The 13,381-nt window shown below is 42.0% G+C and overlaps 3 protein-coding genes across 3 annotated transcripts in view; 2 read left to right on the forward strand and 1 right to left on the reverse strand.

The window, feature by feature from the left end:
* The window catches only part of LOC109468814 (mitochondrial fission regulator 1-like), a 13,409-nt gene extending 4,759 nt beyond the window's left edge, over positions 1 to 8,650 (reverse strand). The window contains 7 exon segments of the mRNA XM_019767154.1: positions 2,632 to 2,724; positions 2,727 to 2,882; positions 3,363 to 3,489; positions 3,942 to 4,066; positions 4,505 to 4,645; positions 5,186 to 5,276; positions 8,520 to 8,650. Coding sequence (XP_019622713.1) covers positions 2,632 to 2,724; positions 2,727 to 2,882; positions 3,363 to 3,489; positions 3,942 to 4,066; positions 4,505 to 4,645; positions 5,186 to 5,257 — 714 coding nt within the window. The 5' untranslated portion in view covers positions 5,258 to 5,276; positions 8,520 to 8,650.
* Positions 5,315 to 8,031, forward strand: LOC109468815. The gene is made up of 2 exons (XM_019767155.1): positions 5,315 to 6,003; positions 6,676 to 8,031. The coding sequence occupies exons 1-2, from the start codon at positions 5,904 to 5,906 to the stop codon at positions 7,005 to 7,007; spliced, it is 432 nt and encodes a 143-aa protein (XP_019622714.1). The 5' UTR covers positions 5,315 to 5,903; the 3' UTR covers positions 7,008 to 8,031.
* A 75-nt stretch (positions 8,651 to 8,725) lies between the features above and the next one.
* LOC109468964 (armadillo repeat-containing protein 1-like) lies at positions 8,726 to 13,134 on the forward strand. The gene is made up of 7 exons (XM_019767341.1): positions 8,726 to 8,928; positions 9,780 to 9,885; positions 10,230 to 10,310; positions 10,773 to 10,864; positions 11,513 to 11,729; positions 12,223 to 12,339; positions 12,802 to 13,134. Exons 2-7 carry the CDS (start codon positions 9,799 to 9,801, stop codon positions 13,084 to 13,086), a joined length of 879 nt encoding a protein of 292 aa, XP_019622900.1. The 5' UTR covers positions 8,726 to 8,928; positions 9,780 to 9,798; the 3' UTR covers positions 13,087 to 13,134.
* The last annotated feature ends 247 nt before the right edge of the window (positions 13,135 to 13,381 follow it).

Raw genomic sequence — 13,381 nt, forward strand, 5'->3', positions numbered from 1 at the left:
ATTGCTTGATTTAAAAGGATTTTCACTTTTTCACCCCTACTTCATAATAGGATGGTCTGTTTTGACCCAAAAAGTTGGGGACTAGAGTGTTTTTTGTTTATACCTCCAGCTGGCAGGTCAGACCCAGGCAGCCCTATCTATTTTTACCCCTATAGAGTCTGCAGGAAAATAAATCTTGTTTGTCTGGTCTGCAGGTCATTTGTCTGGTCATTGACCTACATGTACAGGCAAATGTAGCCTGGGTACCATCCCCAGTAGTATATTCGCAAACTCTATAACAGTTTGACTCATAATATCTCTATTGAAATACACCAAAAGATTACAAAATAACAAGCTATTTCAAGCTATAAAAGAAGTTTACCTTAGTCTCCGTCTCTCTCATTTTGAAACAATATTTTCCCATATTTTTGCTACCGAAAGTCATCTAGAAATCATAAAGAACAAGTTTACGGGCCATTTTTGGTTTGTATCGAGCCGAAAAATTACTGATTTTTACACCACATGGTCACTGTGGCGCACGTAAATTTTCACTCGAAATGAGAAATTACTGCCCAACAAAACGGACCATTAGGTTTCCAGTGCTGTATTACTCTTTTGGTCTTGTGATAAACTTGTTTTCTTTGCTTGAATCGTGTAAAATACCAAGGAAAAACATAGAAACTTCGGCAATCGCCGAGCCGAGCCGCCGCCATGTTGATTGTTGCAAAACCACGCGGAAGCTCGCGAGAGTTCGCGCGAGAGCTGCAATTTGGCCAAAACCGAGGGAGCGAATTGAAAATCCTGCGATGTGATTGGTTGGACAGTTTAATATATTAATATATTCGGTTCTGAGGTTTTGGTTTTGGTAGCCCTAGGAGTAGAGGAGAAGTTTGATGATGTATAGAACGGATTAAATAGAATAAAATTGTACAATAAAAATAGGATAAAATTTAAAAAAATTATACAAAAATAAAATAAAAATTTTGTAGTGGTTACTTATACATTAGCATTCAGCAATGATCATTTAGCAAAAATTATTCGGTACTGATACTCTGGTATCCAGAATCAGGTACAGGTCCGGACCTGGACCTGATCCTCTGGACCTGGACCTGAAAGAGCCAAACAGGTACCAACCCTATTAACTGGAAAGGGAACAAAACTAGAATCCATTAAGTTTTTCATTTTTTTTTTGTAATTAACAGAAGGTTACTATCTACGTCGCTGCCAGCGGATGTTTCCTATCACTTCTGTGTTGCAACTACATGTACTTTTGGTTGTGTACCTATTATTTTTGGGTGGTGCAACTATTTTTCTTCCGGTGCAAGTATTTTTTTTCTCACCTGCACCAGTGCAAGTTGGCCCCAAAATCTATTTCGACCCCTGTACATGTACTAGTATTACACGCATGAAATTTTTTTTTTTTCGGCAACGACAGAAATAAAAATTCACTCGTATTTTTAAAAGGTTAATTTGTAAACATTACCGTGAAATTTTCCGAATTTATTGGTTTCTAGTGTCAGAATATAATGTTGTTTATATGAATGTGCGGTTGGAAGCTGTGGGGGCTTTTACAATTGGGAGAATCAGATATTAAGAGCATGCTTTCTTTCTTACTTTCTTTATTGAGTGTCTCTCAAATTATTTTTTAGTAGGAGTTTATAGACATAATCACATTTTTATTTGTTCAGCTGTGTCAATATGTGATTTTGTTTGGGAAATATGATTGGGTTAAAAAGTTTGATATATATTAATGTCCATAACACCTTAGGAATACTTGCTCCAAGTTCCAGGTAATAGATACATGTACAATTTGTATCATGTATTTTTCACTTGTTGAAGTTGTGGAAGCACCGTTGGCCCCCGGTTAGGGGTCATCCGGGGAACCTATGCCCAATTTTTTTTTTAAATCAAGGGAGCTAATACCATTTTTTTATTAAATGTTGAAGATTTGTCCGGGGGGTATGTTTATTCCGGGGGGTATGTTTATTTGGCAGATGAGAGTAACATTATCCTTGGGCAAACAAAGAACATGGCGCACATAACACCACCCGCATAAGTGTGCCGCCATGTAGAGGCGTGGCATTCCCACGGCGGCAGCCCTGTGATGAAGACATGTAAAGGTGGCATCCTTTATTAAAACATTGTTGTTTGAGAGCTTTTGTGTTCTTTACATTACTTTATTTTATAACATAAAACTTAAGTAGTTAACTAGAAGAAAACGTAATAGATATAAGTAGCAGATTTGAAGAAAATGATAACTTGGAAGTGTTGCCACTTGAATACTGATGGCGCCATCTGGCTTTTGACTCAGGTGGCAACATGCGCCACCTGGCTGAAAAAAGTATTTCGAGCCCTGTGGTACCTCAAGAGTTACCAAAATTTTGGGATTTATCTGATTTGTAAGACTTTCTACAAAGCCTTAAACTAAAAAAAAGAAGGCGGGGGAATTCCAAATTAAGCATATAAATTTTATTCCAGCAAGACCAGAGAAACCAATAAAAAAATTCACATCAGAATTGTGGTTAAACATCTTACACAAAATCATCCTTGTACTAGAAATTGGAAGCATATGATTGTTTTTTTTTACAATTTGTAACATATCATACATAGAAGCACACAAATTAGAAGACCAGTTGTGATCAGCAGACCCACCTTTTTGATGATGTCCTTGATGTTCATCACAGGTGTGGCCAGGCTGGCTGGAGGAGGGGGTGGAGGTGGGGGAGGGGGTGGCGCAGGGGGGCTGCGGCCTGCAGGGGGGTCCCTGGGGGGTTACCCTGCTGTACAGGGGGGGCCTGAGGCTGCATAGTGGCCATGAGGGCGATCTGAGCCCGGAGTTTGTTCAGTTCTGCCTCCAGAGCGCTGATTCTCTGGAGTGCTGCGTCCTCTACTGGACCCTCTTGCTGTAGGTTCAACAGGAATAAATTGATTGATCAAGTTTTTTTTCCTGCCCAGCCCTACAACGTAGGATTTTTGGCAGCCATTGCGCTTTGTTACTAACAATTGTGACCCGGTACATAAAAAACAAAGAGAAAAAAAGGATAATTGAGAAGGGAACACAAAACAACTAAAGATGGGACAAATGCATTAGTGCGAAATATTTACATATAATTATACAAGACATGGGTGGCTCAATGCAGCAGAGTCCTCGTCAGTTCAGATTTGAACTGGGCAAGAGACCCCGCCGCACCAGGCTCACAGAAGTTTGTTCAATTCCCTGATGGTGCGGGGGAAGAACAAGAGCCTGTAGAAGTTTTCGTTTGTTTATTCAGTTACAAAGTCATGTACTTACAATAAGTTACATTACTACTAGTCTTCCTGGAGTCCTTTTCTATTACTGCTAATATTTCAGACCTTGAGAAAATCTTTACAAACTTCCCCACCTGACTTGTAGGATTGCACGTTTCTGCTGGACTGGCGTCTAAGACATCTTCTGTCTGCTTCCTCTTGACACAACTACTCGAGACTCTCCCTGCTGTTTCTTCTCTTCTTGACTGGCCAACCTCACAGCTGTGGTGTGGAGAGAAGAAATGAAATTTAATATCCTGAACTAACTGTTAGTTCTGGGTGCCTTTGCCCTGTACTTCAAGTAAGTTTGTTTAAAAGATATTGGTAAATGAAAATTGTACGTGGCAGACTGCTGTGACATGGTGGTACAGTAAGTGTCCCACCTGGACCTGGTGTAGATGCCTGGCAGTGTGAGTTGGTTAGTTAGTGAGTGTCCCACCTGATGTGGGCATCGGCGGTGCAATGGTTAGAACTTAGAGCGGTGGGCTCCTTCTCCAATAGGTCCCAGGTTCGATACTCACCATGCCCCAACGTTGTGCGAATGGGAAAGGCACTTTACATGACTTTTCTCCCAGTGCTGTGGAGTGACACTCACCGAGCCTCTTCAGCTAGTCCGTCTAACTGAGTGCCAAAAGCACATTTGCCACGGAGAGCCGTAAATTTTTTTGTCCCACCTGATGTAGATGCCGGGCAGCGGTTCCTCCTGTTCCAACATGGCGATGTCGGCGAGGGAAACCGGCGCTCTCCGCACTCCATCCTCGCTAAACGGGGTCGAGCATCGCAGGTCTGGCTGGACAGTCTGGGAAACAAGAGAAGCCAACAGAGAAGGGTCAAAAATCATTCGAACACCAGCTGAGGGCTCTCACAAGCAATGAAGCAACTGCAAGTGGTGCTCCCCCTCTCCCCAAATCCTAGCACCTCTCCCAAAATGTGCAAATCTAGACTTTTCTCTTAGTATTATCATGAAAATCTGCATTTTTTTTCGACATTAACCGATTAAGGGAGCACCTCTCCCCTAAGAATTTCTGGGGAGAACCCTGAACACTTGTTATAAGGTGACAGGCGGTCACCGAATCGTTGGATGTGAAAATCCACTGGCTGTTGATATACACTTTTCACAGGGGAGGTCTCGCCCAAGTAAACAACTTTGTACTCTGTAAGAAAAACTACACAGTAACCATCTAGCAACGTAGTACGGGAGCAGACACAGACAACATACTGCGATGTGAGACCTTACCTGGAAGTAGAGTCTGTGGTGCTGCGGCTTGAGTGACAGGTAGGTGCCGATCAGCCGGACAATACTGCGGTGTGAGACCTTCCTTTGGGCAGACTTTGGCCACCAGCTGACCCACAGGGTACAGAGGTGCTGATGAGCGACCTGGAAAAGAAGAGATACCAGGTATCTAACAAGCACCGTTCTTTTAATTAGCCTCCACAGCATGCCAAAAAAAACTGCAGGGGGTTTGGGGGTCTTCATGGTCTTTAATTAATTTTATGTGCTATTTTCTGACTGCATATAGACAACATAGCCAGCCTGGTTGAATTACCCCCGTTTTAGAACTGGGCTAATCAGAAAACAGCCGAAGACCACCAAACCCCCAGTTCTATAAGTATAAGCCTGCTACGGAGGCTAGATTTTAATCATGTTATGATATGAGTCCCAAAGGCTGTGATTTAGACCTAGAGATACACTGTCTTTCAACCAGTACAGGGGAAAATCCTGCGCCTGAGATCCTTCATAGTATGACAACCAAGGAGTGGCACAACCTCGAGTTCCTACATATACCCCGGCAAAACATCTCTATAGTATTCTACTATACTATAAAATCTTCCAACTCTTCATTGTAGTTTTTTAGCAACAGTTTCTCTTCAATTCTGCTGAATCTTCAATCTGTCCAGTCTTAGAGAGTACTCTTACCATGACATAAGGAAGCAGGTGGTTGAGGATGTGGATGAGGAGTTGTGATGACAAGCTGTGGTCCACGTCCATCAGTCAACAACTCTGCTAACTGGGCAGGAGGAAGAAAAATTATCACTATTGATAGGGGTATTGGACGCCATATAATACCTGTTACGGGGCCGGTAAACACCGAAAATGGGGCGATTTTAGAGCGTTCAAACGAGTATATAACAAAGTAAAAATGCTTGAAATTTGGTATCAGTAGTTGAAGGAACTCTTTATCTCTTATTTTGTCCAAGTTTTATTAAGATACCTTCAATGGTAAGCGCGAAATCGCCGATCGGGTCGCGCGAGTTTTCCCGGCGGCGCCATGTGCGCGCCCTCCCCGTGCCGAAAATTTCAAGAAGGCGCTGATCGCCGGAGCCCGCCCGCGCGTACCGTGTGCAAAATCCAGAAAAAACTAGCCACTAATTTGTAGCCAAGAATACGAGCTTTCGAAAAATGCCTTCTTTTTTTCTGTACGACGTCAGGATCGAAAGTTGTCCGCATGTGAAACTTTCAAAGTGCGATATCTCCACAACTTGCCCCCGGGGCAATTTTAAAAGGAAACCATCATATGAAAATTCAGAACATTAGCTTTAATTTGATGCAAGATTCGCATATGTGCGATCCTGCTGTACGCGCGGAATATGGGGTTACTTTCCGGACGATTTTGGCTTCAACCGGGTAAACAACAATGGCGGCCGTGGGCAGCTACGTGCCGGAGCGCTGCCATTCCGCCGCAAATTTGACGCCATCCGACGTCGTAGAGTTCATCACGACCGGCCAAAAACCAGGTAAGGTATTTATTCAAGTATTTTGGGAGTTTTAACGTGTTTTTGTGTGCCCTTTTGTCCGTTTTTGCTTCGATATGTCACATATGAACACGAAGCACATGTCAGTGTATTGTTAGCTGTGAATCGTCGGCAAAAATGAGCCTTCCAGCCGGATAAATCGTGACTTTTCCGCTATTCGAAGCATTATTATTTTCTTGAAGATACATTAGTTCGTTATCTTGTTCCTATATGTATATTTTTGTTGTTGTATACGTGTTTTGGGGCTCGTTTGCGTCGCGTCTGTTGTGTCGTCGTATGGGGTGGGAGGGGGGCGTGACGTTTGTGTATTGGGTCCTTACCTTAGGTCAGGATAAGATCATTTTTTTCATAACATTTCTTTTTAACGGGAAATATCTGTTTTTCTTTTTATTGCCACGCTATTACAACATTTCTTTATGCTCATATTTTTTTAATTCTTTGTGAAAACCTAAAATTTACTTAGTTACATTAATTTTTTTTTTTAATTTTTTTTTTTAATTTTTTTTTTTAATTGTTTACAAACTGTTACTTAGTGTTAGTACATGGCTATAGGTACTTACACAGGTATTCATATATAAACACAAGTATGTATATATAAATATATAAATTATAATTAAAATTAATATAGTTTCATTTTTTTATTATTCTTTGCAGCAAACTGTGAAACAGTTCTATGCTCCACACTACTTCTGCTGGAGTGTGGGCTACGTGACCAGGGCATGAGTGTCAACGAACATCTTCCTGGGCTTGTCCATGCCATCGACAGTGCTGTGGAGCTGCCGACGTACTGCTCGAATGTGTTGAAGAAAATTTGGAAGAAAGCTGAAGAGTGTGGACAGGAAGACCTGGACAACCTTCTTGCATCACCTGTAAGCTCAGTCTACAAACCTAAGAAAAAGGAAGACCCCAACAAGGTTGGAGAAGACTGTGCAAAGGCTGGAATAACAACGTCATGTGTTGGACAAAGGCTGGGACAACCCTCCTGAAATAGTTTCTAAAGAAACACTAAGCCAGCTATGTGAAGAGATAGATAAACAGTACGTGCAATATTACAACAGGTACTTCGCCCAACCACAGCGTGCCGTCAAGTCCAAGAGGAACCTGAAAAAGAAGAAAAGGACATGAGTAAGATTAGGACCAATAGATCTCTATAGACTTTAATATTGTTAAGTTTTAAGATAAGTTTTATATAGTAGAAGATGGATAAATGTATACAAAACATCTATGTTCCGTAAGAAAATCTGTCTATGCATATATAATAAAGGGAACGTCATAAAACTGTGTGTAAATTCATAATAGTACTATAAGATGATGAGATATGCCAATTTTGATAGCAAATTTGGATTCAGCACGTGCCAAAACCCCCTAGATGTGAAATATGTTGACATACAATGAAAGACATGGGAGAAAATGCATTCGCGCATAATTAATTAGGCCGGTCGGCAATAAAGTCATAAAAGCACGATATGGAGATAAGATATGCCACTTTTGATTGTAAATTCGGATTCAGTGTGTGTCCAATCCCCTAAGATGTGAATTTGGATCAGATATGTTTAAGTATAGTGGAATTATTGTGGTTTTGCATATGTAATTAGGGGGACTTAGAAATTTTTGGCATTTTGCCAAAATCAATGGTTTCCATGCGTGCTCCTGAGGGGCATATTGTTCAATATTTCAGGATTATGTATTTCTGTAAATAATGATGCAATGATTCTGGTTTTTACACATCATTTAATATGATATCAATAGAGCATTGTACAAGTAAATTGAAGTCTGTGTGATGTTTCGTTTTTATGATATTAGCATATGAAAAATGATAAAAATGGCGTATTTTACCGACTTCGTAACAACAACGACCCCAAAATGGGGACATAAATTACAAATATCTCCGCCATACAACATCCGATTTACTTCAAACAAAAACCATTTTGTTCAGTTTAATGAGCTCTTTCTAAAAAGCTACACTGTTAATGGCTAACAACAAAACAAAATTTTTGTCCAATACCCCTACTATTGAGATCAAATATAACGTTATAGATTGATCGTAAAAACAACGATAATTTCATGGACAGCTGGAATCCATAATTCAGGGACAAATTGTTTTGCTTCTATTTGTTAAGTAATATTTTCAATTTGAAGTCAAAGATGGTATAATTTTTACATACAGAACTTTGCAAGAAGGTTTAAACCTTCATACAAAATAATTTAAGTTAAATTCTAACGTTATGTACAGGCAGCGGGCAGTAGTGCAGAAATTGCATAAGATCTCATGTTATCATAATCATGCAAAACAATAAACAACGTCCATAGTAGCGGTAGAAGCTCGTTTAGGGCTTTACTTTTTTTTAAACTAAAATTTAAATGCCCCCCTCCCCTCCACGACAACGGTTGGTAGTGCCATATTTTTGCGACTCACTCGCATCGCGTTTTTGCACGATCTATTGGCCTAAGAAATTTGGTAACAGTGTGAGAGCTGCATCAGCACCTAGATTCCTTACCTTGCGCAAAAGCAGACACGACAGGATTTCCTGAATCAAAACATTTTCCACTTCAACTTTCTCTTCTCCACTTCTCGGACCTCAAAAATGGTTTTAAACCAAGCGCTACCGGTTTTTCCCATCATGCACCGCGCGGCCAGCCCGGCAGCCAATCAGATTCGTCCATTTTCATGACGTCATACAAATTAACCAATCAGAGGCGGTAAAGTGCGTTACGTCATACATGCGCCATCTTTAAATTTTCAACTCATTGCCTTTAAATTTTGCAGCGTCCTGACGAGCCAAATACGAACGCTAGAAGTTTATCTTCAGCGGAATAAGGCAGCTACCAACGCCGAGAGGAAGTTTCGCAGCTCGAAAAATCTTTGGGGGTTGCAAAATCCGTCATACAGACTTGTCACGAAAGGAGGTAAGGGGTTTTAGGCGAGATCTTTCCTCACGAAAGTCGTTGTGTTTGTTCAACCCCCCCTCCCAGTTATAAAATCAAAGGTTAAAATTATACTATCCTTGATAAAATACTAGTACGTTGCTCATGTGTGAGTAAATTATCTTTGTGATCAAGGATGTACAGCTAAAAAGGCCACCCAGGGGACCGATAAAATCGGGTCTTTGTGGACGGTCGGTCACTACGGACAAATAATTTGCACTTTGCAATAATTTGCATGATCATGACCTTTTTCTCACCCAGGTGTAAAAAAATTATATGTGTGTACCAGACTTCGATTGGGGAGGTACGGAGGTACTAAAAAGTAACAGGCAGTAGAAGAAGAGGGATGGGCTCTGCCTTCCAATACGATGCCCAATTGCAAGACACATAGTATACTAATTTGGATCAACAACCCTTAAGTAGTATATTACCTCAAAAGGCTATGCAGGGTTCAAAATTAATTTTTGGGAATAGGTGCACTGGTGCACCCAACCTAAAATTGGGTGCGCAAAAATTTTTTTGGGGTGCACCATATGAAACAGAATAACTAGAGAACTAAAGATAAGTACTACAACAAATTGTTTTATTATTTTCCTGACACTCGGATGTTAAGAATATGTGGTATACTACTATAGATTTTAACATTTTTACGTACGTATAAACCTACAAAAATATTTAGTGCACTGGTGCACCTACTGAAAAAAAATTGGGTGCCCAGCTCCAAATTTGGGTGCACTAAGGTGCACATGCACCCAGTATTTTGAGCCCTGCGAGTATGGCCTGGGACTACCTTTACCTACCTTTACACCTTGTGAATGTTTCTTTCTCTCCAGCCAGACCAGGTTTACAAAGATGACGAGCACAGAGGGAAAACTCCAGGTGGTGAGACAACTCCACGATATTGCTAGGCAACCACAGGGTCACGATGTCATCACTCAGGTATGTTGTTACTGGTTTCTAACTTACTCGCAAAAGGGACAAGCTGACGGGTGGACTCTATCTGGCCTTGTATATACGAGTTATTTGAGCAACTTCGTTAAATAATAACCACTACATTGATGAAGTTAAAGCATCCAGGTAAACGATACTCAATTATACACTGAGGGATTCTCACATTCTCAAGGTACATGTACAGATTATGCTTTCGGGCGTTTTCTGTCCACATCTGTCACTCTTCTTTAGCACCCTTGGACCTAGCCATCCTGTGACAGGTTCGATCGATACAGAATTCTGTGTACATGGTATTCTATAGTACATATAGTTACATCTTCTCCCTGTCGCAGGACCCCAGCCTGCTGTCCGGCCTGGTTCTGTTCCTGGATGTTCAGCAGCACGAGGAAACTGTCGTATGCGCCAGCCTCGAGGTATGCTCGGATTTTTACAGAAAAAAAATGCCCGCCTATATGCACAGGCCAGGTATACGTACTGGCCCCTTGCTCTCCTCTGTCAGATACTTCCAGCCAGCTCTATCAAGGGACTATACACGATATACAAAATACTAATAATACTAGTAAGCGACTGACATTGAGGAACGAGTAAAAATGTACCAACTCTTGCATACTTATATAGATATAGCCTGCAGCTGTAGTCCAGCCTCTCCATTAGATCTGCTCTACCAAAAGTAGTTGGAACTAAAGCTGACAAGGCTGGATCCACGCTAACTCTTACATTTTGTGAAAAATTCAAACAATTAAGAAAATAATAAGACAGACAAAAAACACATGTAGCCATTTTTGTAGTTGGTGCTGAAATATCATTATTACCGTAACCTTCTCCCTGCTGTCTAACCCTAATCATTCCAAATTTGGTGCTGGATTCTGCTACAGGTTTTGGAGCTGCTGGCCCACAAGCCCTCGTGCCGTCCCATCATGCACCAGCAGCTGGGTATGAAGGAGTCACTGCAGCACATCTGCAGCAGGTGGGAACTTAGATGGGTCTTAAGATGTTGTCTGTGTCTGAACAGGTGTCTTAAGGTGTGGTCATGTGTCTTGGCAAAGAATAGCAAAGTTTTTAATGCACAACCAGTTGTTGGTAGGCATAAATCAGATGACGGTTAGCTTATTTGCCTACCAATAATTTGTATTTGTGGTAAAATGATTTGCATGTATACTGGGTATGATGTAAACTAAACAGTGATCTCTCGTATTCCATGCTGTGACTCAGTTTCAGTGCCAGCTGCTGTGCAGTAGTGCCACCTGTATGTTGGTACTAGTACTGCACCATTCTATATCCTTCCTGCTATATGCGCACATGTATGGCAAATTATTGGCACTCCACCATAATCCTAACCTGGGCCCTTCTTGTACACGCATTAGGAACACGGCAGCCCAGGCATCAGCCCAGTCCATCTTCCAGCTGCTGTACAACAGTGCCCCCTGTACACAGGCACTGGTACTGCATGTGGTTCTAACCCAAGCCCCTATATTCCCGTTTGTACATGTACCAAGAACACAGCAGCCCAAGCTTCGGCCCAGTCCGTGTTCCAGCTGCTGTACAGTACTGCCCCCTGTACGCAGACTCTGGTACTACACCATTCTAACTCAAACCCTTCTTGTACATATACCAGGAACACAGCAGCCCAAGCTTCAGCCCAGTCCATCTTCCAGCTGCTGTACAACCCTCAGCAGAAGTCTAGAACTCCAGGCTCTGGCCTGAAGGACACCTACAACTCCACACGCTCGGCAAACAACAACACCAACGTCCGCAAGAAGGTCTGCTTCCTCGGAGCTGCCAACAAGAAATCCAAAACCATCACGCTGCAGATTAAGGGTCTCACTGATCAGGTCAGTACTATAGTGTTTAAGGATGACCACCAAAACTTCTATACAATTATAATGTGTCTCATTTCAAGTACTCACTAATGTATTTACTTGGGTTGAAGACAGATACTTCTTTAGTGCCCCAGTACTTTTGTTAGCCTGGTTACTAAACCTATTATAGCTGCCGAGTCCTACATCATCTCCGCAAATAGGATGTAGGAATTGGGAGTTATAATAGGTTTGGTAACCAGGCTATACTTTTGTACCAAATAGAAATGGCAAAAGTACTAAGATATAGATGTACCAACCTGGTGTCCAAAGCTATTTAGAGAGATTCTTCAGCTAAAATAGGTTTGGATACCAGGCTACAGATGCACAGTTTCAGAATCTAAGGACCCCTGCTATCTGTTTACAAGTTAGTGGCATACATAGAAAAAAGAAATCACTTTAGATATATAGGAAAACAGTAAAACTACCACTATATAACTTAGCTCATTGTTGTTGTTTTTTCCTCCAGCATCGTCGCGAACTGTGCGTGAGCCAGCTGCTCAAGGTCAAAGGGGTCATCAGTTTCACCTTCAACATGCCGCACCAGAGATGCATCCTGAGGGCACGGCAGGATCTCAAGGCTGAGGTAAGCAACCCAGCAACTGTTACCTAGCAACTATTGCCTAGCAACAACACAGGGGTAAGGAATCAGTTGCCTAGCAACTTGCTGAACCAGAGATGCATCCTCAGGGCACGGCAGGACCTCAAGGCTTAGGTAAGGAACCCAGCAACTGTTACCTAGCAACCATTGCCTAGCAACAAGACAAGGCTAAGGAAACAGTTGCCTAGCAACAAGACAAGGGTATAGAAAGTTGCCTAGCAACAAGAAAACTATAAGGAAACTGTTGCCTAGCAATAAGTAAGGTAAGGAAGCTGTTGCCTAGCAACAAGCAAGGAAGAGGTAAGGAAACAGGTGCATAGCAACAAGTCAGAGGTACATGTAACTTTATGAAACTGTTGGCCAACAGGTGGTGATATGGTACAGCTAGATGTTAAAACAGACTATGATTTTATATTATAAGTGTTTATTTGTTTGTTTGTCCTACAGGCCCTAGTTGCCATGGTGAATCAGACAGGCGTCATGTCTGCCCAGCAGGTTGTGAGGAACGACGCAGGAGAGGAGGTGCTTCTCTCATTCGGCGCTCACCCAGCCGATGCGAACAAGGAGAACGCTGCTCTGCCGGACTACCTTCCCGAGGAGGACAGTCCCGTCAAGTCCGACGGGTTCACGCTCGCCAGGTCGGGTCACGACCCCCAGGGCGGAGGTCGCGGGTGGCTCAGTTCTGCCGCAGGGGCGGCCGTTAGTTATCTGTCCAAGTCTTTCTACTGGTGATAACGAGTTAGTTACCTCTCCTCTGATAGTTATGCCTGTAGGAAAAAAATGTAGTGTTTCCAGTTTTTCAACCAACCCTGGCCTTTTTTTCACTTGATCGCTGGTCCATTAGATTTCTAATCTGAGTTTCAAACCCTTTGAAACGCTATCTCTCGCATTTTCGGGAGTTTTTTAATCGAGCCTGGCCTTTTTTTCACTTGATCGCTGGTCCAGTAGATTTCTAATCTGATATTTGAGGTTTTTTTGGAGCAAATTTTCAGTAAATCAGGTGAAAGATTTGTTCCTTCCCCACAAT

This window comes from Branchiostoma belcheri, unplaced genomic scaffold (genome assembly GCF_001625305.1).
Source record: "Branchiostoma belcheri isolate BF01 breed outbred unplaced genomic scaffold, Haploidv18h27 scaffold2, whole genome shotgun sequence".
In the NCBI taxonomy this organism is placed as follows: Eukaryota; Metazoa; Chordata; class Leptocardii; order Amphioxiformes; family Branchiostomatidae; genus Branchiostoma; species Branchiostoma belcheri.

Excerpts from the sequence above, each read along its gene's own strand:
- LOC109468815 (XM_019767155.1), top strand. The coding sequence starts at position 5,904 with ATGGCGGCCGTGGGCAGCTACGTGCCGGAGCGCTGCCATTCCGCCGCA. Across the intron at positions 6,004-6,675 it reads CACGACCGGCCAAAAACCAG|CAAACTGTGAAACAGTTCTA; the intron begins GTAAGGTATTTA and ends TATTCTTTGCAG.
- LOC109468964 (XM_019767341.1), top strand. The coding sequence starts at position 9,799 with ATGACGAGCACAGAGGGAAAACTCCAGGTGGTGAGACAACTCCACGAT. Across the intron at positions 10,311-10,772 it reads TCGTATGCGCCAGCCTCGAG|GTTTTGGAGCTGCTGGCCCA; the intron begins GTATGCTCGGAT and ends ATTCTGCTACAG. Across the intron at positions 10,865-11,512 it reads CTGCAGCACATCTGCAGCAG|GAACACAGCAGCCCAAGCTT; the intron begins GTGGGAACTTAG and ends TACATATACCAG.